The 23,540-nt window shown below is 42.3% G+C and overlaps 1 protein-coding gene across 1 annotated transcript in view; it reads right to left on the reverse strand.

Annotated features, from left to right (window-relative positions):
• LOC118101488 (acyl-CoA-binding protein) overlaps positions 1 to 11,743 on the reverse strand; it is a 32,792-nt gene extending 21,049 nt beyond the window's left edge. The window contains exons 1-2 of the mRNA XM_035147344.1: positions 11,565 to 11,743; positions 9,618 to 9,735 (exon numbers count right to left, since the gene is read on the reverse strand). Coding sequence (XP_035003235.1) covers positions 9,618 to 9,735; positions 11,565 to 11,579 — 133 coding nt within the window. The 5' untranslated portion in view covers positions 11,580 to 11,743. The remainder of the gene's footprint in view (positions 1 to 9,617; positions 9,736 to 11,564) is intronic.
• Between the last annotated feature and the right edge of the window lie 11,797 nt (positions 11,744 to 23,540).

Consider the following 23,540-nt stretch of genomic DNA (forward strand, 5'->3'; position numbering starts at 1 on the left):
ATAGCAAGTCATCTGCATAGAGGGATAACTTGTGAGTAAGTCCACCTCGCACTATGCCTGAAAACTCATCCGATTGCCTAAGGGCAATGGCTAACGGCTCTATTGCAATGGCGAAGAGGAGGGGCGACAGGGGACAGCCTTGGCGGGTGCCTCTACCCAGGGAAAAATATTCAGACTACTGAATAGTAACTACTGCGGCTAAGGGTTGAGCATATAAAAGTTGTATCCAGGATATAAAAGCTTCACCAAATCCAAATTGCTTGAGCACTGAGAACAGGTAGTTCCATTCAACTCGATGGAACGCCTTTTCGGCGTCAAGTGAAATCACCATTTCAGGAACAAGGGCTGAAGGGGAATACACGATATTTAGGAGTCTTCTCAAGTTTGAGCTAGAGTGTCTATTTAAAATAAATACCCCAAGTGGTGAATTGTGCTCCGGAGGGATAGAGGGAAATGTGAGTTTGTCAAAGAAGCTCTCAATTTTTGGGGAGTTTTCATCTTGTTCAGAGCTCTATAGGTCACTGTAGTATTGTTTAAAGACATTGTTAATCCCCAAATGGTTGGTCATGATCTCACCATTTTCACCATGGACCTTAGGTATGAGGCGAGAGGAGGAGGATTGGCGGGCTTGTTGGGCTAACAGTTTGCCAGCCTTATCACCAGATTCATAAATATTATAACGGGCCCTGGTGAGTAGATAAGTGGCTTTGTCTGTGGTCAGTGTATCGTATTCTGTCTGCAAGCGCAGCCTTTCTTTATAAAGACTTGGAGAGGGGGATGAGGCGTGTTGTTTTTCAATATCAGCTAAGGCTTGGGAGATGGTCTCAAGTTTGGCCATTCTTGCTTTTTTTATTCTGGAGGAGTACTCAATTATCTGCCTTCTAAGGAACGCTTTAAGCGCCTCCCATATGGTTGAGTGGGACACATCTGGGGTAGTGTTATTTTCTATAAAGAAATTAATCTGGGAGGAGATGTGATTTACAAACTCTTCATCAGCCAATAGAAGTGGGTTAAGCCTCCAATGGCAAGAGGGTCTGAAGCAATTGGGCAAGCTCAGTTGAAAGGATAGAGCGCCATGGTCTGAGACAGAAATGGAGTGGTATTGGCAAGAGTCTGCATTCCCTACTATCCTGTTATCTATCAGAAAATGGTCAATACGGTTGTAGGTATGATGGGCACTGGAGAGGAAGGAGAAGCCTTTTTTATTGGGATATTTAAATCTCCAAATGTCTGAAAGACCAGATTGTGCACAAAAACCATTGATGACCTTGGCTGATTTGGTGAGAGCCTGAGGTCTAGCTGAGGATCTGTCTAGTGTGGAGTTGAGCACACAGTTAAAATAGCCTCCTATTATCAAGTTGTAATTGTTATGGGCAGGTATGGCAGAAAAGAGTTCAGTAAAAAAGTTGTGGTCATCAAAATTTGGGGCATAAACATTGACAAGAATTACAGGAAGATAGAATAACTGACCAATGACAATGACGCATCTCCCATTGGTGTCGGCAATCACCTCTTCTGCTTGAAATGCGATATCTTTGTGTATAAGGATTGCAGCCCCTCTGGCTTTGACGTTAAACTGTGAGTGGTACAGTTGTCCAACCCGTCTTCTTTTAAGATAACTGACAGCATCAGTTTTTAAATGAGTTTCCTGTATAAATGCAATATCTGCCTTTAGCTGCTGGAGATAGGATACTATTTTCTGTCTTTTCACTGGGTTATTTAGTCCTTTTGCATTAAGTGAAACACACTGTATGGAACGACACTGAGTGTTAACTCTAGATGTCATTTTGTCTAACACAGAAAATGAGGTTTGAGATCAATTGAGAGTTGTGGGAAGCCATAGTGAAGTGAGATGATGGCGAGGGGTGAGGGTAATGCACAGAGAGGAGGGAGAGGGGGGAAATAAAAATACAAATGAAAATAAAAATAAAAAGGCTGGGCTGAAAAACTTGCTTTAGCAAAAAGCACAAAGAACACGTGCTACCTATGCTTAAACTCTACACTCTGTACTCTGTTATTACAGAAAATATGTTTTTCATTAAAAGGGTATGTGCACAACGCAAAGTCACTAGGAATAACACCTTTTAAGAGTAGCAGGAACAGTAAGAGGAACAGTTTGTGGGTGGCGTGTGCCACCCTTTTTAGATTTTGAAAGATAAAATAGCCCAACTATGAAGATATAGTATAAAATAGTCTATTTAGTCTCTTAAAAAATGTAGTACAACATAGGAAGGGAGAAAAAGCGTTTTTCAAGCATCTGTACATAAAACAACCAAAATGAAGTCACATTAACATAGTAGGCAACCAAACTTGGCATATAACTAGAGCATTTTCTTAACTTTTTTTAAAAATCCAACAGGGCCTTTTATGCATCACATAGCAGTCAAGGTAAAAAGAAGAATGACCATTTATAATGAAAGTTGACTAATATGAAGTCCTATGGAGTAAGCTACGGTCAGAGTTCCCCAAATGGTTGGTCATGCAGATGCATCTGGAGTTAGCTTACTCACCCACGCTATGTTTCAGCCTGCGTGGAAGTATCCCAGCCCTATTTGCCTGTACGTCTTTCCACAAACAAGACAGCTTCGTCGGGTGAGAGAAAAATATGCTTCTCCTGTCTGTCCTTGTCAGTAACCTGGAGCTTGGCAGGGAACAGCATCCTGTAGTTGAATCCTGCATTTTTAAGTTGCGACTTCACTGGGATAAAGGCAGCTCTCTTCCTGGAGACTTCAGCGCTGAAATCCGGGAAAAAGTGAATTTGTGATCCGCGGAAAGAAACGGAGGTGGCCTCTCTTGCTAGCTTCAGAATGCGTTCCTTGGTCTGGAAGTGGTGAATTCGCACGATGAGGGGACGTGGTCTGGAGTCAGCTGGATTCTTCCTGACCATGGCGATCCGATGAGCCCTGTCAGCGATCGTTGAGGTAGGGAAAGCCTCCACACCAAATGTTTCTCTCAGTAATGTGTCAATGAATTAAGTGGGATGCAGTCCTTCAACTTTTTCAGGCAGTCCTATTATGCGAATATTGTTTCGCCTGGATTGGTTTTCTAGATCATCCAGTTTAGCTTTCAGCTCTTCGTTGTCTTCCGAGAGCGCTGCACAAGAGGATTCAAGTCTCTCAAGTCTTGTATGCATGTCGTTGTGCGAGGTTTCCAACTGTTGAATGGTTTCGTGGTGTTGGTCGATAATAGCTCTCTCAGCCGACAGTTGAGCAGAAAGTTTTGCTATAATGCGTTCCTCCATGGACGTTAGCAATCTCTCCATATCTGGCAGGGTTAGCAGGTTGCTAGCCTCAGAGTCCGGTTGTTCTGCTAGCTTATCTGTGTCGGCTTGTTTTGTCTCTTTATCTTGTTGGTCTGCCATTTGGCCTGTTTTTCTATTCGTCTTTTTCATACTCTCTGCTAAAGTCAGCATTAGCACCAATAGTTGAATGGAATTAAACGGATTAAAAAAGGATTTTGACCGAATGTGAACAGAGTATTCCCGGCTTGCGACCTACTTCGCCATGCGTCAAACCGGAAGTCTGGAACTGCTACATTGCTTCAACTTCACGCAACATATCAACTTCCCCACTTACAGCCGTGGTCACATCCTGGATTTGGTCTGTGCTACTGGTCTCACAATACATCAACTCTCCAGCCTAAACCTCAATATTTCTGACCAACTGGCAATCACCATGGACATTGATATCCCTATCTCCGCCCCAAAAGATAAGCGCAAGATATCCTTCAGAAATTTGAAAACACTCTCCCCCACAACTCTTTCAGCCTATCTTGCCACTACAATGTCTGCCTCCCCTCCCCCACTGTCTGATAATCCCTCCGATCTGGTCAACTATTAAAATGACACACTCTCCTGTCTCGATCAGATGGCTCCCATTAAAACCAAAACTGTCTCATTCACACACTCAGCTCCCTGGTATACTCCTGAACTCCACCAATTGAAATCCCGTAAGCGCCAGCTTGAAAGATTCTGGAAGAAAACTGGTTAAACAGTCCATCTCCAGGCCCACACTGACATCTGAGCCTGGTCCACCCACTACTCACACCTCATACACTCTGGCTCCTCCAACCCCAAGGCTCTCTCCACAATAAACAAACTCATTAAACCCAGGGACAACACCTCCATATCCTTCACAGTGAGCAAGTGAAACTCCTTCCTTTCATTTTTCCCCACACATCCGCAACCCCGGAGTCTTGTTTGACAGCAACCTCTCTTTTGAACATCACGTTAACCAAATCACCAGCGCTGCCTTTTTCCATCTTAAAAACATAGCCTGTCTCAACCCTTCACTCTCCTCCTCTGCTGTTGAAACTCTGATCCATGCCTTCATCACCTCCAGAATTGACTATTGCAATAGCATTCTCTATGGCACATCAACCAAAATACTACAGCACATCCAGAACTCTGCTGCTCGGCTGCTCACCCACTCCGGCGACCACATCACCCCTGTTCTCCAGAATCTCCACTGGCTCCCTGTCCCACAACGCATCAAATACAAAGTCCTTCTCCTCACCCACAAAGCCCTCCATAATCAGGCCCCCCCTCATACCTCACCAACCTCCTCAATCAACACACTCCATCCCGTCGGCTCCGCTCCTCCGACGCCAATCTCCTCTCCCATCCACTCAGTATAGCGGCGTCCGTTGCAACACCATCGCGCACCAGAAAGTCAAAAGTACGGGAGAATTTCACCCTTAACATAGCCCGAAAAAAACTACCTGCAATATTTGTAAGGCGGACCTGCTTTCCATGGAAACAGGACACGAGCATTTGAAGAGGAGGCACGTTTGACATCGCAACGTAGATGATGCAGACTCGCCTCGGTAAGATAGGCTGTTATCTAGCTGGCTATATAAACGTATATACCTGTGCACAGGATTCTAGAATCCATTACAAAAATATGGTTTAAACTTTTTTTTTAACGAGTTTAAAAGCGTAATGTTATCCTATTGCCTGACAAACATCTTTTTTAATCACAATTATGCAGTCCGAAGAAGACTATAGTTTTGTTTGTTGATGTTTTTATTGCTGCTACTTTCCCTGTCCTTTTGTTAACAGAAAAAATGGATACTTGATTTTTAATTTATTTTTAGTATCAGCACTTGGCCTGTTCTTGGTTCACAGGAAAAAGGGAAACTTGAATTTTCTTTGTTTTTGGATCAATAGTACCCTAATATGCAGCAAAGTTTATTAAAAGAAATTTTTGAATGAAGTTTCGATCTTTATTGTCTTTATTTTCAGTCATCACATGCCGCGAACAACCTCACGCTAAATTTAAAAGCTGATGGCTAAATAAGAGCAATTGAGAATTTGTGTGATTCATAATCCCATTAGTCGATTAATCGTTTCAATAATCGATAGATTAATCGACTATCAGAATAGTCGTTAGTTGCAGCCCTAATCAGGAGGCGATACCGGTGCTGTGAAAAACGTCCTGCCTGGTTCCAGTCCCCAAGAAAAAGACTCAATCTGGCCTTAATGACTATAGATCAGTTGCCCTCACATCTCCTGTGATGAAGGTACTGGAGAGACTGGTCCTGGCCCACCTCAGACCACAGGTGAAATCATCGCTGGACCCTTTACAGTTCGCCTACCAGCCTCATCAGTTTGGATGATGAGGCCACTCACATCTAGATCAGTGAGAATCACATTCTTCGATTTTTCCAGTGCGTTCAATACCATCCAGCCAGTTCTTATGAGGGAGAAGCTGCAAGCAATGGGGGTAGACACATCCACTGTCTCCTGGATTACTGACTATCTGACAGGCAGACCTCAGTGTTCTGTCTAAAGTGGTGGTGAGTACTACAGGAGCTCCGCAGGGGACTGTACTGTCGCCTTTCCTCTTCACACTGTAAACCTCTGACTTTCAGTACAACTCCAAGTCATGCTACTTGCAGAAGTTCTCTGATGACTCTGCAGTGGTTGGGTGTATAAGTAATGGGAGGCAGGGTGACTACAGAGTGCTGGTGGACGGTTTTGTGGAGTGGGCTCGTAGAAATCATCTGCTTCTGAATCAGCCACTGTGTATTCTGGGAGAGGATGTTGTCACAGTGGAGGATTACAAGTACCTGGGCGTCCAAATCGACAGTGGACTGAAGTGGAAAACCAACACAGTACAAGAAAGGGATGAGCAGACTATTTCCTGAGGAAGCTGAGATCTTTCAACATGTGCAGCAAGATGTTGGAAATCTTCTATCAGTCTGTGGTAGCCAGTGCACTGTACTTTGCTGTGGTCTGCTGGGGGAGCAGCATCGGATCTGCTGACACCAACAGACTTAACAAGCTGATTAAGAAGGCTGGCTCCGTCATTTGCTGCAAACCGGACTCTTTTGAAGCGGAGCACTTTCTCCAAAAGACTGGTTCCGATAAAGCATCTCAAGAACCAACACAATGCCAAGTTAAAGGAGTTTGCTTATGCTAGCAGCAGCAAACAGCAACAACCAACTTTGCAGTAAACCCTGGAGAAGCGAGAGAAAATGTCCAGAGACAACCCACGAGCAGTAAAAATAACAGAAGCTCTTACCCAGTACATTGCTCTTGATGACTAGACGTTGGCAGTTGTAGATAATACGGGATTTTGCCATCTTCTCAGTGTACTGGAGCTGAAGTATGAGATTCCCAGCCATCACCACATCCCAGAAACTGCATTACCAAAGCTGCATTACTTCGTGAAAAAGCACGTTGCATGACATTTCGGCCTTCAGCTTCATCACTGATATTTGGACTAGCAGTGTGAGCCCAATGTCTCTCATCAGTTTAACTGTGCAGTGGATTGATTAGGATTTTACTCTACAGAGAGTCGCTCTATAAGCAAAACAGTTTTGGGGTTCACACACTAGCCAAGCCATAGCAGTTTGAGTCGCTTCAGTCATGGGGCATTCGTAAAAGTTCTGTTCACATTGTGCTCCAGGACACCGCCAAAAACAAGATCAAGGCTATGAGTGATGCTGGACTGCCTAGCCTGCCGTGTGTTGCCCACACTTTTCAGCTGGCTGTTAACAAGGGTCTTTTGGCTCAGAGAAGTGTAGCTGATGCGGTGGCCGTCGGAAGTAAAATAGTTGGACATTTTAAACATTCCGCCTTAGCCTACTCACGCCTGGAAGACATACAGGTGCAGCTCAACATGCCTGTAAGAAGAATGCAGCAAGAAGTGCAGACCCGTTGGGACAGCACGTACTACATGCTAGAGTCTCACCGAACAGAAGCAGGCTCTGGGAATACTTGGGGCTGAATATGAGCTCCCTAATAACCTCAACGCTCACCAGTGGACATTACTGGAAAAGATGTGTTCTGGCACCGTTTGAGGAGTTCACCCGAAAGGTGAGCTCCTCTGATGCTTTGGCATCAGATGTGATTCCTTCTGTGCCCAGCCCTTCGGGCTCCAACCCTAAATACATCAGCATACTATATCAGCTGCTGCCTTCCTGCAAGGTGCATGATAAAAAGGGAGCAGCCCAACTCATCAATTAAAGTGTCAAAAACCGCTGTCCAAGCTTTAAAGGGGACATAGCATGCCCATTTTACCACAAGTTGATATGGTTCCTTGGGGTCTTAATGAAATGTCTGTAACATACTTTGGTCAAAATACCACAAGGATCATTTAAAACAGCACCCTTTTTACCCTGTATAAAGGTGGGGGGTGGGCCAAGGCCATGTAGGGAGACTTCCAGTGCATTGTTACGACACAAAACCCAGGAAGCTCATTCGAGTCACTCAAGCATGACGTTTCTGACTTAGAGGAACCATAACAAAACGCGCGAGTGTTTTCTTCCCCGAGTTTTTGGGTTGGTAGACATGCCAGATACCCACATTAACGTGTAGAAGCACTAACAAAGTGGAATTTGCATGCTATGTCCCCTTTAAGAGATGAGTGGAGTGGTGCCACCAGAAGGGCACACAGCATGGGCCACAGGAGGGGAGAGTCTATTTGACTTGGTTTTAAATTAAAGAGTTTCTGCTATGCCGCTGCAGAATTTTATTGCCACGGCTTCAGGACCAGGGCAGAATCAATTTGCGATGCTCGCCTTTTACCGTGCCAGAATATCCTGTCAGTGTCCTCCTTCCCCACTTGCCTGCGCTCACTTTGCACTTTACCACCCCATTTGAATGCATCGCCTTCACCCTGGCGCGACCGAGGAACACCAAGACAGTGAGTTCACCAGTCCTGGCAAACCTACTGGCTACACACCTGGCCTCAGATCCCCCCAGCACCATGGTTGATGGCCTGGTCGTCCACTACAAAACTGCTCTATCCCTCAGTCTCAACTCTCTCGCCCCCCTCAAAACCCAAACTGTCTCCTACACCGGCCCAGCCCCCTTGTCCACAGCTGAACTTCGCGCCATGAAGTCCTCCGGCCGTCAACTGAATCAGCTCTATAAAAGATCTGCCTACAGAGACCATGTGCGTTCATACAAGGAAGCTCTCTCACACACCAAGAATCAATACTTCTCCTCCCTCATTGTCAACCAGCAAAACCACCCCAGAAACCTACTCACAACCATTCACCACCAAACCGATGCCCCTGACCTTTGCACCAAGTTCCTGGATTTTTTTCCAGGTTAAAGTGGACTCCATCCACCAGCAACTTTGGGCACCTCACCCCGACCCTCATTCACCTCAACTGGCTCCCGATCAAGGCCTGCATCAAGTACAAACTCCTCCTACTCACCTATAAATCCCCCCACGGCCTAGCCCCACCATATTTAACTGACATCCTCCACACCGACACTCCGCTCAGAAGGTTGTGGTCCTTTAACTCAGGAGTGCTCTCCATCGCCAACACCAAACTGCAAACCTTTGGAGACAGCCCCCAACCTCTGGAACTCTCTCCCTGAAGAAATCCGCAATGCTACATCGCTGGAGAGCGCCAGTTGCAGGTCATCTTAAGTTGAGAGGAAAACATGAGATGCTGTGCAGATGAAGCTGGTGAAGGTCATCCTCATGTTGACCAGACTGAAGTTGCCGATCTCCACCATGTTGCTACAGTGCATGCTGAGGACATCAGGTGCCACTCTTCCTTGCAGGGAGTAGGAAAAGAGGGGTAGAAAACCTTTCCACTACAATACACCACAGTCAAAGCAACAGACCCAAATGTCCAGCACCACTGTCACGTCATATACAGCAAGACTAGTTATGAATATGAAAGATATCACCAGACAGGACAGGCTTCTCCTACCAATACTTGTAAATGAAGTAATAACGTTATGTAATATAGTCACTTCCAAAAAGTGAAAATTACCATGATATTAATTTGAGGTTATTTCCCCACCCCTAGCAGAGCCTTCTGTGAAGCAGCTTTTGCATCACTGAAAGAGACATACGGGCATTTCTTTGATGTTGCCATTTATTGTAGAGGAGGAACTAAATCATGATTCTCTACATGAATTTCTTTCATTCAATGGATCCTACAATACTATGGTGGAAAAAATATTATTTATATTATATAATTTAGAAATACTCAAATAAGTTACAATATCACAAACCAGCACCAGCTTGCATTCAGTCGTGACTTAAAGTTTTGCAGTCTTAATGTTTAAGATAATAAATAATATGATAAAGAAAAGGTGAAATATTTTGTAGACGTTTATCTAATACACATATTATCTGCTGTCTCACCTGTGTTGACATCACCCAAAGTGGCCTGTTTGAACAGGGAGTAGACCTGCAGCATATCACCATCTGTTGGCTTCACCGTCAGCAGCTTCACCTCAGCTGCTGCTGTATCAAATTTAGCCTAAAGAGGAAAGGACAATAATTTTGATCAACAATTAATGGCAGTGGCACAGATGGAAGAGAGTTCTTTATTTATCAGAGGGTTGATGGTTTGATACCGCAGGACCTACAGTGCATATGCCAAAGTGTCCTTGGGCAAGCTACTGAACCCCAAAATAGCCAGCAGTGCCAGTGCTGGCAGTGTGAGAATGAGATACATAGAAGAGAAACACAATATATAATAGGGGTGGGTAGTACACAGGTGTCAAAATCATCATGACATGACATGGATTGTACAATACTGTCATCACTGTAAAAGTCTTTATGCAAGGTGCAACGTAAAATAGGAGAGGCCCAGCTGATCAATGAAAGCGTGAACAGTAGCGTCTAATCTTAAAGAGATGAGTGAAGTGTTGGAAACAGACAGGGACAGCGAGGCGACAAAATTTACCTGCCACACACAACACAACACGCAGATACTCAGGACATCAGGGTTTAGGTGGTATTGTGTTATAATACCGTCACTGTTCACAAAATGAAATAACCATATTAACTATAAGTTGTATCGCCGACCCCTATTTGGTGAATGAATAGTTGAATGGGACTCATAATGTAAAGCGCATTGAGAGGTCATCAAGACTAGAAAAACACTATGTGAATAATGTGATACTTTGTTGATTCCCGTTGGAGGTCAGGATCAGCTACACAGCAGTGCCCAGTTTTGTAAATGGAATACATGGGAAAGGCTGCATATGTAATGAGTGTGGCTAACTTACTGGCAATGGTGACCCTTACATAGAGTTTCATGACATATTAATTCTGATTGTCAATTAGTTTTTTGATTACATGATGAGTCTCACCCTCAAATCTTTCCAGTGAGAGTGAATCTGCAGATTAATGCAGTGAAACTGCAAAATACTACATATACAATAAGCTCATAGAATAATTCTGACTCCTTCACACAAAACCCAATTAGCTGTGCCAAGTTAGCCAAGACCACATTAGAAACTGTAAGGTCCCAGTAAAATGATCTGGAACAGGTTAACAGATTTTGATTCATGCTTCAAGTAATTATTTTGGTTTCTTATTACCGGAAACGCAAGACAGATATTTATGTGAAAAAAGTGCATTGATAACACACAATGACATAAAACAATGTTTACTCTAAAACCCACAACACTACAAAAATATGATGTTGGTGTTAGTATCCAAACGTTAAAAAAATAATACAACGTGCAATCAGATTATAGGAGGAGCAAATATCTGGTATCCATTATTTACAGTAAGTAGGTGAGAGGTCGCCCCTGAAAGTCTGAAGACCAAATCATTTACAAAAAATCTTGTGCTGGTCAGCTGAAAGATATGGCTGTGTGTCTGACTGATACACTCTATGGAAACAAGCATTAATACGAAAACATGTTAGATGCCACGCTGTCGTCTTTAAAAACATGGATTTTTGATGTTAAGTTAACTAAATCTTCCCATGGCTGATCTCTTCCCGGCCACCTGTTGTTCACAGTCCACCATTCTACCAAAACTGAGGGGGAACACGTTGGATAGAAATTACTATCAAAAGACAAAAACATAGCATACACTTCGTACACACGTGACCCGCGGAGGACAACGGTGGATAAATTCCAACTACCAACACCGCCACAAACACCGACAACGTGCAGATAATATACAATAGTCTTATAATAACGTTTAAATACGGCAAAATTATTAACAGAGGCAAACCTGAAACTTGCTCTCAGTTTATTTGGCAAAGCCAAGATCTCTAGACCAAAGCTGGACGCTATGAAATATGGACAAACCGTTATAAACCAACCCGTTGCCCAGATCCATACGCACCTGGAGGTCTGCCATCTTTTTTATCTGTCCGAAGGAACGTGCTCGCCGTAAAACTGACACTACAGAGGCGGAAGGGTAGTCCACTGGTCCTTGTATTAAGCAACCACTGCCTCGATCGATCCCTGGACGCAAGCCCTCCCCTCACCACCATTTCCTTCTTCTTCTTCTTTGAATTATGCAGAGTAGACGCTTCAATGGCGCTTTGCTGCCCTCTACTGTTCTTCTTCTTGTAGTGTTTATTGGCGGTTGGCAAACCAGCTTATAGGTGCATTAGCGCCCTTCTGGACTGGAGTGTGGATCAGTAGATCGGCAGTAAACAAACAAACAAACAAACAAAAATAAATAATAAATAAATAAAAACAAACAAAAATAACCTACAATTAAATTATTTCCTTAAGTCCTGAGTGACAGTTTCCGGTTGTTTGTAGTATTCGCATAGTCCAGTTGGGTGCTTGCCTATTTTATAAAGTGTATCATTTAATAGTGTATGACCAATTCTCAGACGGGTAATGACTTTCTCTCTTCTGCTCTTCTCACCAGTGCCTACATTTTTTTGAATTTTATACAAATGTCTTCCTGTGTCGTTTAAATCCCAGTATTCTTGCCATGTTTTGTGAGTGTATTTGTTAATGATTGTTTTTATTTCTGCTTTGCTTAGTGGTACCTGATTGTCGATTGTCGTTCGTTTTAATGACTGTTTTGCTAATATGTCTGCCTTCCACTCCCACGTGAGCTGGAACCCATATGAAGGAGGTATTGCACCCTCTCTGATATAATTTGAGGATCATATGAAAAATTTCATTGGTAATATCTTGTCTGCATGATGATTTCATTGATTTTATACTGGCAATTGCTGACAATCTCGCTATGATAATCTCAGTGGCCTGGCTTCTTTCCTCCACCCACTGCAATGCAAACAGAATACCCAGTAGTTCCTGCTGTATATACTGACAGGTGATCTGAGACTCAATTTTTAATTGTTATGTCTAACTGCGGAATGAAAAAGCAGCACCAGTACGCCCTTTTTCTGGCTCCTTTGAAACATCTCTGAAAATGAATAGTTTATCCCGCTATTGATCTATATGGTTTTCTACTATTTTGCACTTTGGTAACTTCTTGTCTTTGTCTTTCAGCTTTTGCTCCAGACTGGTGACTATGCACATAAATTTCCGTGGTGCTATCTCTGATATTGGAACAGTAGAACTGATGTTAATTTTGTTTAATCCTACATCTTGTGCTCTGGTGTTTCCTATACATCCGAAACTAAAACATTTGGTTTTGTTATGCAACATTCCTGTAAAACACCCTTTTGCGGATGTGATTTATTATGTCCTTTGAGATTTACCCAATATGTCAAATAATGTTTCACTCTTCTCATCCTTAACGGCAGCTCACCCATCTCAACTTGTATTGCTGCAACTGGTGATGTTTTAAATGCTACACTGCAGATCCGGAGAGCCTGAGCTTGTTCCACATCTAGCTTTTTTAGGTTGGTTTCTGCAGCAGACATGTAGGCTATGCTTCCATAATCTAGAGCTGCTCTCATAAGAGCCTGATAAATATTCAACAGTGCTGTTCTGCTAGCTCCCCAATCTCGCCCTGACATACATCGAAGTAGTATCTAGTAGCTGTCCATATAATTGAATTTGAACTGGTTTGTGGCGTTTAGTAAAACATGAGTTTTCTATTGACATTCTAAAACCCCATTTATTTGACCATTCCTCCACTATATTTACTGCAGTTTGCATTTAATTTTTTAAGTACTCCAAATTTCGCCCCCTAACCCAGAGTGCTCCATCATCTGCATAAAGCAATTTTCCTATGCTTTGCTCAACCTGTTTAAAAATATCATTAATCATTATATCAAAGAATACTGGGTGTCTAATAAGAAATTTGACACCCAGTTGAACAATTTACCCTTCATGCCTAATTCATGAATTTTGATAAGGAGTCCCTCTTTCCATAGCATATCATATGCTTTTTCAATATCTAAGAACACAGCAATAACCATTTCTTTATTGCTTTGGGCTTTTTTGATTACTGATTCGAGACTTAAAACAGAGTCCATTGTTCCTTGTTCTTTCCTAAATGCACTGTGATGGAAATTCATCTTGAGATTTGAAATAATGAAATTCTCAGACTGGAGTTGCCTTTGAGTCTTTTTAATAGTAAGCTCTGCAGAGGTTACACAACAAGCACGGGTGCTCAAAGTGGAACTGGCCCCAAGTTCACAAAAGCCAGAACTTATACAAAGAGGCGTTTCATAAGACATAATATGAACAAAAAAAGACATGAAATCATCATCTGTGTCTATCTGCTGTGTCCGTCCGTCCGCTGTACCAGTTGGAAGAAAACATCACCAAATAAGGGCATACACCCTGTTTATCAAGGTCATAGCAGTGAGACACTGCCAAATAAGGGTTCCATCCTGTCAGGTAGACAGTATCACAGCAGTGAGACACCTGGTCAGGGGGATTTCCACTACCTTAGACACTGGTCAGTAGAATTTTCCACTACACCACTTTGATATCCTGAGATTAAGTTTTTGCTCTCTAGATGATGTGTTAACCTCTCCATTAACCATCCGTTCCATGGTTTTCCCTAACTGTGATTTTAGTGCTATCCGTCTATAAATTGATGGATTTGATGGATCTTTTCCAGGTTTAATTATTGGAACTATAACTGATTGCTTCCAACTTGTTGGGATTTTACCTGTATCCCATATCTTATTAAATAATCTCAACACTACTTCAAGTGTGCCATCATTCATATTATCTAACATCCTGTAACATACTTCATCTTTTCCTGGGCATGTTTGTTGTGCATTAGAACTGTCTCTCTTCAGTTCAAAATTACTGAAAGTTTCATCCAAGTCCTCCTCTGTTAGAGCCATTTTATGTACTATTCCTGGGTTTTGTGCTAGATTATTTACTCTGCATTGTTTAGCTGTTTCTGATGGGTTTTCTGAGCTCTGAATCTTAACAAATGTTTTTGCTAAAAGTTCTGCCTTTTCTGCATTATTTATTGCATTTATGTTATCACTCGTTAGAACTGGTGTTTCAAAATGTTTCTTTATGCCATTCATTTTCCTAATCATTCCCCATATGTTTGACAGTTGTGTTTCTCCAAATTTTATCACAGTATTGCCTCCAGCATGTTCGTTTTGACACTCGAATTGTTTTCCGGACTATTGCTTGTGCTTTTTTGTATTTAATAAATGCATCCATTGTATGATGAGCCTTTAATTGGCTAAATGCTTTATTTCTCATTTTAATTAATTTGGTGCAATTTTCATTCCACGAAGGCACACTTCTTTTACTTTTTCTTTCTGTACTCTTGGGAATAATTTCTTGTGCTGATTAATTTCTTCTGCTGATTGTATAATCGCTTCCAACATTTTTTCTTACCAACTTCCTCACCACATCTGTTATATTCTCTCGTGCTAGTTTTGCACATTTATTTTTACTTATTATCTGGAATGCATCCTAGTCTGCCTTATCTAATTTCCATCTTTGTATTCTTACCCCTTAATCTTGATGCATTTCTATTCCAATTTTGGTTAATATTGGGTAATGATCACTGCCTATTGTATACTTGTTCAACACTTCCCAAGTACTAATACCAGCAATTCTTGTAGATGTAATTGTCAAGTCTATTGCACTTTGTGTATTCTGTATACTGTTGTATCGCGTTCCCTTTCCATCATTTATACACATTAAGTGCTTTTCATCCATAAACTCTTCTATTACTGACCCATTTGCGTCTGTATTATTGCTTCCCTATGATGTACAGTGTGAATTAAAATCTCTGCACCATACTACTCTGCCATTGACCGGTCCACTTGCTGCATTTAATATCTCAGGTGTCAGTCTGAACATGGATTATAACAATTCACTATCTCTAAGTTGTCTGTTTCTGTCTTACTTTGATTACTATTGATTCTTGTTCTTTGCTTATCTTATTTACATTTTACCTCAGCCCACTCCTCACAAAAATTGCAACCCCTCCACATTTTCCAGTTTTCCTGTCATTTCTGACTCTTGTATATCCATGTATAAGAAAATCCCATTTTGGCTTCAACCATGTCTCTTGTATGCATATTATGTTTGGTTTTTCTGGCAATTTTGACAGAAACTTTTTAAATTCTTGTCCAATGGCAATGATCACATCGTTATGAGCCACCAATCCATGTCTGAGAGTTAGAGATTCCTCCGCTTAGCTTTCCTTCGACTGTTTTCCAACTAAATTCTTTGATCCCAAGGTATTTCTCGGCTGCCTTTACAATTATCTTGATTTTCTCAGTTTTTTTATCTGTCTGCGATGAGCAATTTATCACCTCTACCATAAACAGGACAAATTCATTTTTTCCCCACTATCAGTGTATCTTTCTTTACTTCATGTATTTCACTTCCCCCACAGGTGGCGTAGCTGTTCCTTGTCACCTACACATCTGATTGTGTCTACACTTTCTTTACTGCCTCAGCATATGAAATCCCCAACCGACATTTGAACCCTTTGTACCTCTGCTGCTTTTTTACCGACTTCGCATAGGCTGAGCTGTGTTCTCCTCCGCAGTTACAACATTTAATCTTTGCTCCTCCCTCACATTTCACGTACTAATGATCACCTGCACATCTACCACATCTCTGTTTTCCTTTGCAGTTTGCTGCTATGTGGCCACATTTTTGGCACTTAAAACATCGCAGTGGGGTAGGAATATAGTTCTTGACCTCATAGCTCATATATCCAAGAAACACTTTGTCTGGTAGTCTGGTCTCCTCAAATTTGATCATAACAGACAGGCTATTGCATTTTTCTCCAAATCTAGTTGTTTGGAGACGTTTTACTTCAATTACTTTTGCTCCTTCCAGTTTATCTTTAATTTGGTCAACTGGCACTACTGTACAAATTTTCTTTCTTCCGGAGGAGAACACTGCACTTTTTTGCCTTCTATCTTAGTCTTATAAGATAGAAGTCTTATAGCTTTTCCTTGTTGTGTACTGTCTCTACATGACACCATCAATGCACCATTTCTCAAAATCTTGGCCCCTTTAATCTCATTCAGCAGTTTATTTAGAGATTTCATTATTTGAAACAGGTTCCACTCACCAAACGACGCTCCCTCTTGAGACAGTTTGATAATCACTTTATATTCTTCTCGTGGCCTTGCTGTTTCTATTACACTATTATCCAAATCGCTTCCCCTTTCACTGGCGATTTTGTTACATTTCTTTTTACGTTTTCGTCTACTTTTGGAGCTTTGGTCTTCGGCACTACACCAAATATCACCTCTCCCGCCATCAACTTCAATTCCCATCTCACTTCCTGATCTGTCACTTCCCTCTGCCATCTCCTGACCATTCACAGCCCAGTCGTCGCCTCACTCTGTCTGTGAGTGATGTGTCAAACTCTGATGTGCCACACTCACATTTTCCTTCATGGTGTTTCCCAATCAGAGCCAGCCCACTTCTAAACCCACAATGTCCAAACCTCAACCTAGTTATGACATCTGAAATTTTCCTCTTACAATCAAAACTGATTTCACAAACTTTTTCCAGAGTTTGTTGCAATGTAAAGTACGACCTCCCCTTCTTTTCTTTTTCCCATGAGTTCTGCCACATTCTTTCACTGCTCAATTCTATTCTCCTGAGCAAATTCTCCTCCTTGGCAGATAACGTACTTCCTCATTTCCCTCTACACCCATTTAAAACCCACCTCATATCCTATGATTCCTGAACAATGTTTGCAAAATATCAGTTACTATTATTCAGGATGCGTAGATCAATTTTAGGTTCTGGGATAACCCATGATGGAACATGTTATGAACAAACTGGGGGGCAGACATTAACATAAACAATACAAATTTCCTTCGCTAAGATTTTAGGTTATATCCAAATTCAGCTTTAACTTTTCTCTGCCTTCCCAGGATTTCCCAGTGTTGATCCAGCAAGCAATTCATGGAAATTCTTCTCTTTGACCTTTTGTTTTCATCAAGTATTTCAATCCAAGGTTATAATGTCTAATGGCATCTCTCCCATTTCAATCATGAGAGCAGGAATTTGAATAGTGCAGCATGCCCCACTTTGATTTTCGTAGGAGATGCTATGTCATGGTCTGCCCCTTCCTCCTCCTCTGTGTGTGTGTGTGTGTGTGTGTGTGTGTGTGTGTGTGTGTGTGTGTGTGTGTGTGTGTGTGTGTGTGTGTGTGTGTGTGTGTGTGTGTGTGTGTGTGTGTGTGTGTGTGTGTGTGTGTGTGTGTGTGAATGATTAGGTGCGTTCGACTTGGACTTGGTCTAATTGTGGCTGACTTGATCCGCTGGCCAATCTCGCAGTGTTTGCTTTTTTTGTTGGAGTGTTTTTGCACAAAGAATAAAATGAGCAAGCAACCAAGTTGTCTGAGAACTTTCTTTCAGCTGAAAATTAAAACTAGTGTAAAGTGACCATGTGTTAATACACAGGAGCTGAAATTCATCACATCCTCATTAGAGAGAAATAAACAGATATAACTATTTTCTTCTTTAATAATCACATCATTAGAAATACTAAATAAGGCACCTTTATGTTAATAACATATTTCTGCTAACCATGACTGAATCATCATTAGTGGAGAAAACAATTCCCCTCGTTGGATCTCTGATAATAGAATCAGCTCTCACTCGTCTAGCCAGACTTGACACTTCCACCCATCTCACTGCCCCTGCATAGGATATATTGTTTTCCTTCCCTACTCTGGCGACTTGTGCCTTAATATGTAAGGGCAGCTGGATGATCGCCTCTACAATTGCAAGATTTCATCACTTCATTACATTCTCTCCCATCATGAACTTTACCACATCACGTTACACGCCACTTGGAGAAGGTGCTCAGCCAGTATGAGGCGGAGAGGGTGGTCAGGGTTACCATTATCGAGCACAGCATTAACCCATAGCCAATCAACTCTCCCCGGATTCAAAAGGCAGCAGCCCAGCTGCCAGAGGGGGGAGAGAGAGACAAAGACACACATGGGAAGAGACGCAATTTATGTTTAGTTTTGACTTTATGTTTTCTCAGGTGTGTTAAAAGAGAATTAAATAATGCAGAAAAGCAACTGGTTAGTCTCTGGCGGTTGTGGTGATACCCCAGAGTCATCGTCATATGCCACAGAATGTTAGTTAGCGTATGTGTGTCCTGGGTGTGGCGATGACACCTCCCTCCACCTGGTTCATCGGGCACATCAGATCCTCATTCAACCACTCTACATAAGCTTCAGCGTCCCATTCCTTCGTCGCCAGATCGTTCCGGCAACCAATGAGTTAATTTCAGTTCAGGCCATCAAACTCCAAGTCAATTTTCACTTTTTTGTGGTAAGTCTATGTGTTTTTGTAACTCTAGTTTGCGTAGCTTGCTTGTCTGCCTGGCTGCCCACCTGTTAACTCTTCAGCCTGCACTTCAGACAGAGACAGAGAGAAAGTATGGGAGCAAAATACTTAGCTTTTTTTGTAAGTTATGAAAACAGGTCTTTACCTGGAGTCAGTGCTGAAGTGATGACTCTCAGTGTTCAGTCTTGTTGGAGTTCAGTTCTGTATCCTCATGTTGGACATCCACTGGTGCAAGCTGTCTGAGTCACCTAGAGCAGGGGTGTCAAACTCAAATACACAGTGGGCCGAAATTAAAAAGTCAAGGGCCAGACGGGTTCAACGTTTATTGAAAACTTATTGAAAGAACCTTAGTGCACATATTGAACCTGGAACTAACAAGGCCTATAGAGTATTGCCTATAAAACAACATTAATTATGAAATAAATGAAATAAAAATAATAAATAATACATAAATAAATAAAAATAAAAGTAATAAAATCAGTTTCATTAATTGCTTATGGCTCTATCTGCAGTTTTTCCAGAGTAATTTCAAGTGAAAACATTTTCTACAGGCAAACAACAGCCAAAAATAATTTACTTCAAATGTCCTGTAGTAGCAAGAAAAAAAAAAATGCAAAAATGAAACTGCGTTAAAGCACCGTTTGCTGCTCTGTGATGCTCACTGGTCTGAGCCAGACACTTGGTGTCTCATCTTGGATACAAGTTCATCAATGTCTGGGGTCAGGCTCTGAGCTGAGGAAATCCTCAGGATTGAGTGAAGGTGCTCATCAGTAAGACGAGTCCTGTGTGAAGTTTTGTTTATCTTCATCAAAGAGAACAGTTGTTCACACAAGTATGTGCTGCCAAACATAGAGAGCGTTTGAGCAGCCTGGGAGCGCAGCTGGGGCATTGTGTCGGGGATGAAACGTGGAAACTCTGCAGCGCCCACAGACTCATATTTTGCCTTCAGTGTGTCACTACATTGGAGCTCAATCAGCTCCATTTGGAGGTTTGATGGTGCGTTTTCCACGTCAGCTGCAAATGGATTACTGAGCAGTTCAAACCTGCTTTTTTGGGCTTCAAAATCGGCAAATCGCCGTGTGAAGTTAGCACCAAGTATGCCGAGTTTTTCAGCAAACTGTGTAGTTGGGAAGGCAGCGACCTGCTCTTTCATTGTTTGGCAGTGCGGAAAATGGCTCAAGTTTTCCTGCAGCATCTGCGTCTCCCACAGGCGCAGCTTGGTTTTAAAAGCCCTCACTGTAGCGTACATGTCAGTGATGACACGGCCCCGCCCCTGAAGCTGCAGGTTGAGCGCATTCAGGTGGCTCGTGATGTCACACTTCACACAGAAACGTTTTATTTCGGAGCTCTGTTGTGCCTTTCCCTTTGCTTTCCATGAACTCACAGATCTCCTCACGCAACTGGAAAAATCTTTCCAGCACCTTTCCCTGGCTTAGCCATCGCACCTCTGTGTGATAGGGCAAGTCACCATATTCTGTACTTAACTCCTCCAGAAACCTTTGGCTCTGATAAAGTTAACCGCTAATGTTATGATGCTCATCACATGTTCCATTTTCAAGGCTTTGCCACACAACGACTCCTGGTGTATGATGCAGTGATAAGCTGTCAACTCACTTGTGACGTTTTCCTCCTTCATCTTTTCTCGGATCCTCCCCACCAATCCACTCTTTTGACCGCACATCGCAGGCGCTCCATCTGTTGTCAGTCCCACAAGTTTATCCCACGGCAGCCCCATTTTATCTACACATCTGGACACCTCTTCAAAGAGATCTTTCCCCGTAGTTCTGCCATGCATTGGGTGTAATCCCAAAAACTCTTCTGTTACGCACAGGCTTGAGTCCACTCCACGGATGAAAATTGACAGCTGGGCAGTATCAGAAGTGTCGGTGCTCTCATCTGCAGCAAGGGAGTATGCGATGAAATCTTTTCCTTTTCCCACAAGCTGTTGTTGGAGATTGGCAGCAAGGTAACGCACACGGTCAGCAACGGTGTTTCGGCTTAGGCTCACATTTAAAAATGCTTGCCTTTTTTCTGGGCACACGGCTTCGCAAACTTTAATCATGCAGTTTTTGACAAATTCCCCCTCGGTAAAGGGCCGGGCTGATTTTGCAACCTCTGCTGCCACAATAAAACTGGCCTTAACAGCAGCCTCGCTTTGTGATTTGGCTTTAGTGAACATAGCCTGCTGTGACACCAGACTTCTTTTTAACTCCTCTACCTTCTGTAGCCTTTGTGTCATGTCCAGATGCTTGTATCTGTCTTGGTGCTTCATTTCATAGTGTCTTCTTATGTTGTATTCTTTCATTACAGCCACACTGTCTCCGCACAGAAGACACACAGCTTTGCCCTTTACATCCGCGAACATATACTGTGCCTCCCACCTGTCTTGAAAACTCCTGTTTTCAAATTCCACCTTTCGTATAGCCATTTTTTGGGGAGAGGGATAGTTGAAAGTTGACACAAGTGGTATGTAATACAGACTGTGAGGCGCGTTCGCGGGCCCGCGATTGACGTGCCGACACACGGGCAGTGCATTGTGGGATTTGTAGTATTATGGTGGTGTGTGCGATATACCGGCGGGCCAGCTCTAATAGTAAATAGATTTTATCATGCGGCCAAAGATAATTCATTCACGGGCTGGATGTGGCCCGCGGGCCTTGAGTTTGACACATGTGACCTAGAGGAAAGTTTTACACAAATACACAGATATGTAAAGTCATACATGTGCCAGGTTAACTCCTTCACAGACTTCTACATGATCAAAATAAAAGTTTATTACTTCAAAGTTCATCAGATGACATACCTTCAGCTTAGGTGGTGGACATCAGCCTCAGGTTCTCATGCACTGCCATGCATGGAAGACTGTGTAGATCAGGTAGGTTTAGCTAGTTTGGTTAGCAAATTTGATCTGCTCAGAGATTATTGGCAAGTACCACTGTCCCAGAGAGCTAGAGAGATCACCGCTTTCATTACCCCATTTGGACTTTATTCATATTCTGACGAGTTTTGGAGATTGAAAAATGTACCAGCATCTTGCGTGACACCAACCTAACAGTGAACTTGGCAAAGTGTGAGTTTGCCATGGCCACTGTTACCTATCTAGGGAAGGTTGTCGGGCAAGGGCAAGTGCGGCCTGTTCAAGCAAAAGTAACTGCGATTGCGATCTATCCAGTGCTCACCACCAAGAAGGAGCTCATGCGCTTTTTGAGTTTGGGGGAGTACTACCACAAACCATTCTTCTGTTGTTGCTCCCTTGACGGATCTGTTGAAGGGTAGAGCCAGGTATATCTGGTCAGCTTCCTGCCAGCAAGCTTTCGATAATATCAAAACAGTTCTCTGCTCACCTCCAGTCCTCATGGCACCCTGCATGAATGATTCCTTTTGGCTTGCAGGTGGATGCGAGTGACGCAGGTGCTGTGTTGTTTCAGTGATGGTGTTGAGCAACCTGTGAGTTTTTTCTCCAGGAAGTTTAATTCGTACCAGGTAAATTTCTTCTGTCATGAAAAATAAACTCTTGTTCTGGTGTGGGCATTGCAACATTTCTAAGTTTATATTGACTCTAGTTTTCCCATTTTTGTTTACACGGACCACAATCCAATCATATTACTTCACTCTTTGTCTTGCCCTAATCGCAGATTGATGCGTTGGGTACTATTTCTGCAATCATACTGCTTGGTCATTCGTCACATCAAAGGCTCTGAGAACAAACTAACAACAAACATGTAGACCCAGAACTATCTTATGATGCAAGGTTAATGCGTAGAATGCATCATCATCAGGATCCTTACCAGTTTGTTCCCCAGTCAGCTGTGATGCAGACGCCAGCCCCTGTTCCTGGTCCTGTCCACGGATCAAGGTCGTCTGGCTGAGTTTGGCAATAGGGGTATGTGGAGGTAACTCACCAGAGCACCTTCAGGTGAACCAGGGACAGATGATTGGCACAGCTGAGGTGACGTTAATATTCATGTTGATAATAATAATAATAATAACAATGTTGTATTCATTTCAATATTAGACTTAATTTGTTTCATTCAGTGTGTACACCAACCCATGCATTGTTGTAACCACATACTTGACCTTGTATTATCATATGGTGTCAATATTGAACATCTAATAGTACTTCCACATAATCCAATTCTATCAGACCATAATTATATTATAATTATATAATCAGACTACATGCCATTAATGAAAAACTCCTTTTTCCGATATCTTCCCGATAGTGCTGTAGAAAAATTTAAGGAAATACTTCCAGATACATTTAACTCAGTATCAACCCTGAATATAATTCTTTAAAAACCCTAGTTCCACTGAGATTGACCATCTTGTTGATAGCACTGCAGACCTACTATGATTAACATTAGACTCCATAGCACCTCTAAAAAAGAAGCATGTGAAACATAGTAAATTAGCTCCCTGGTATAATTCCAACACATGTGAATTAAAACAAGCGTCAAGAAAACTAGAAAGGAATTAGTGCTCCAAACACTGTGTTTAAAATCACATCCTGGAAAGATAGTGTTAAAGTATAAAAGAAGGCCCTCCACAAAGCAAGAGCTGCCTACTACTCCACATTAATAGAAGAAAATAAAAACAACCCCAGGTTTCTCTTCAGCACT

This window comes from Hippoglossus stenolepis, chromosome 22 (assembly GCF_022539355.2).
Source record: "Hippoglossus stenolepis isolate QCI-W04-F060 chromosome 22, HSTE1.2, whole genome shotgun sequence".
In the NCBI taxonomy this organism is placed as follows: Eukaryota; Metazoa; Chordata; class Actinopteri; order Pleuronectiformes; family Pleuronectidae; genus Hippoglossus; species Hippoglossus stenolepis.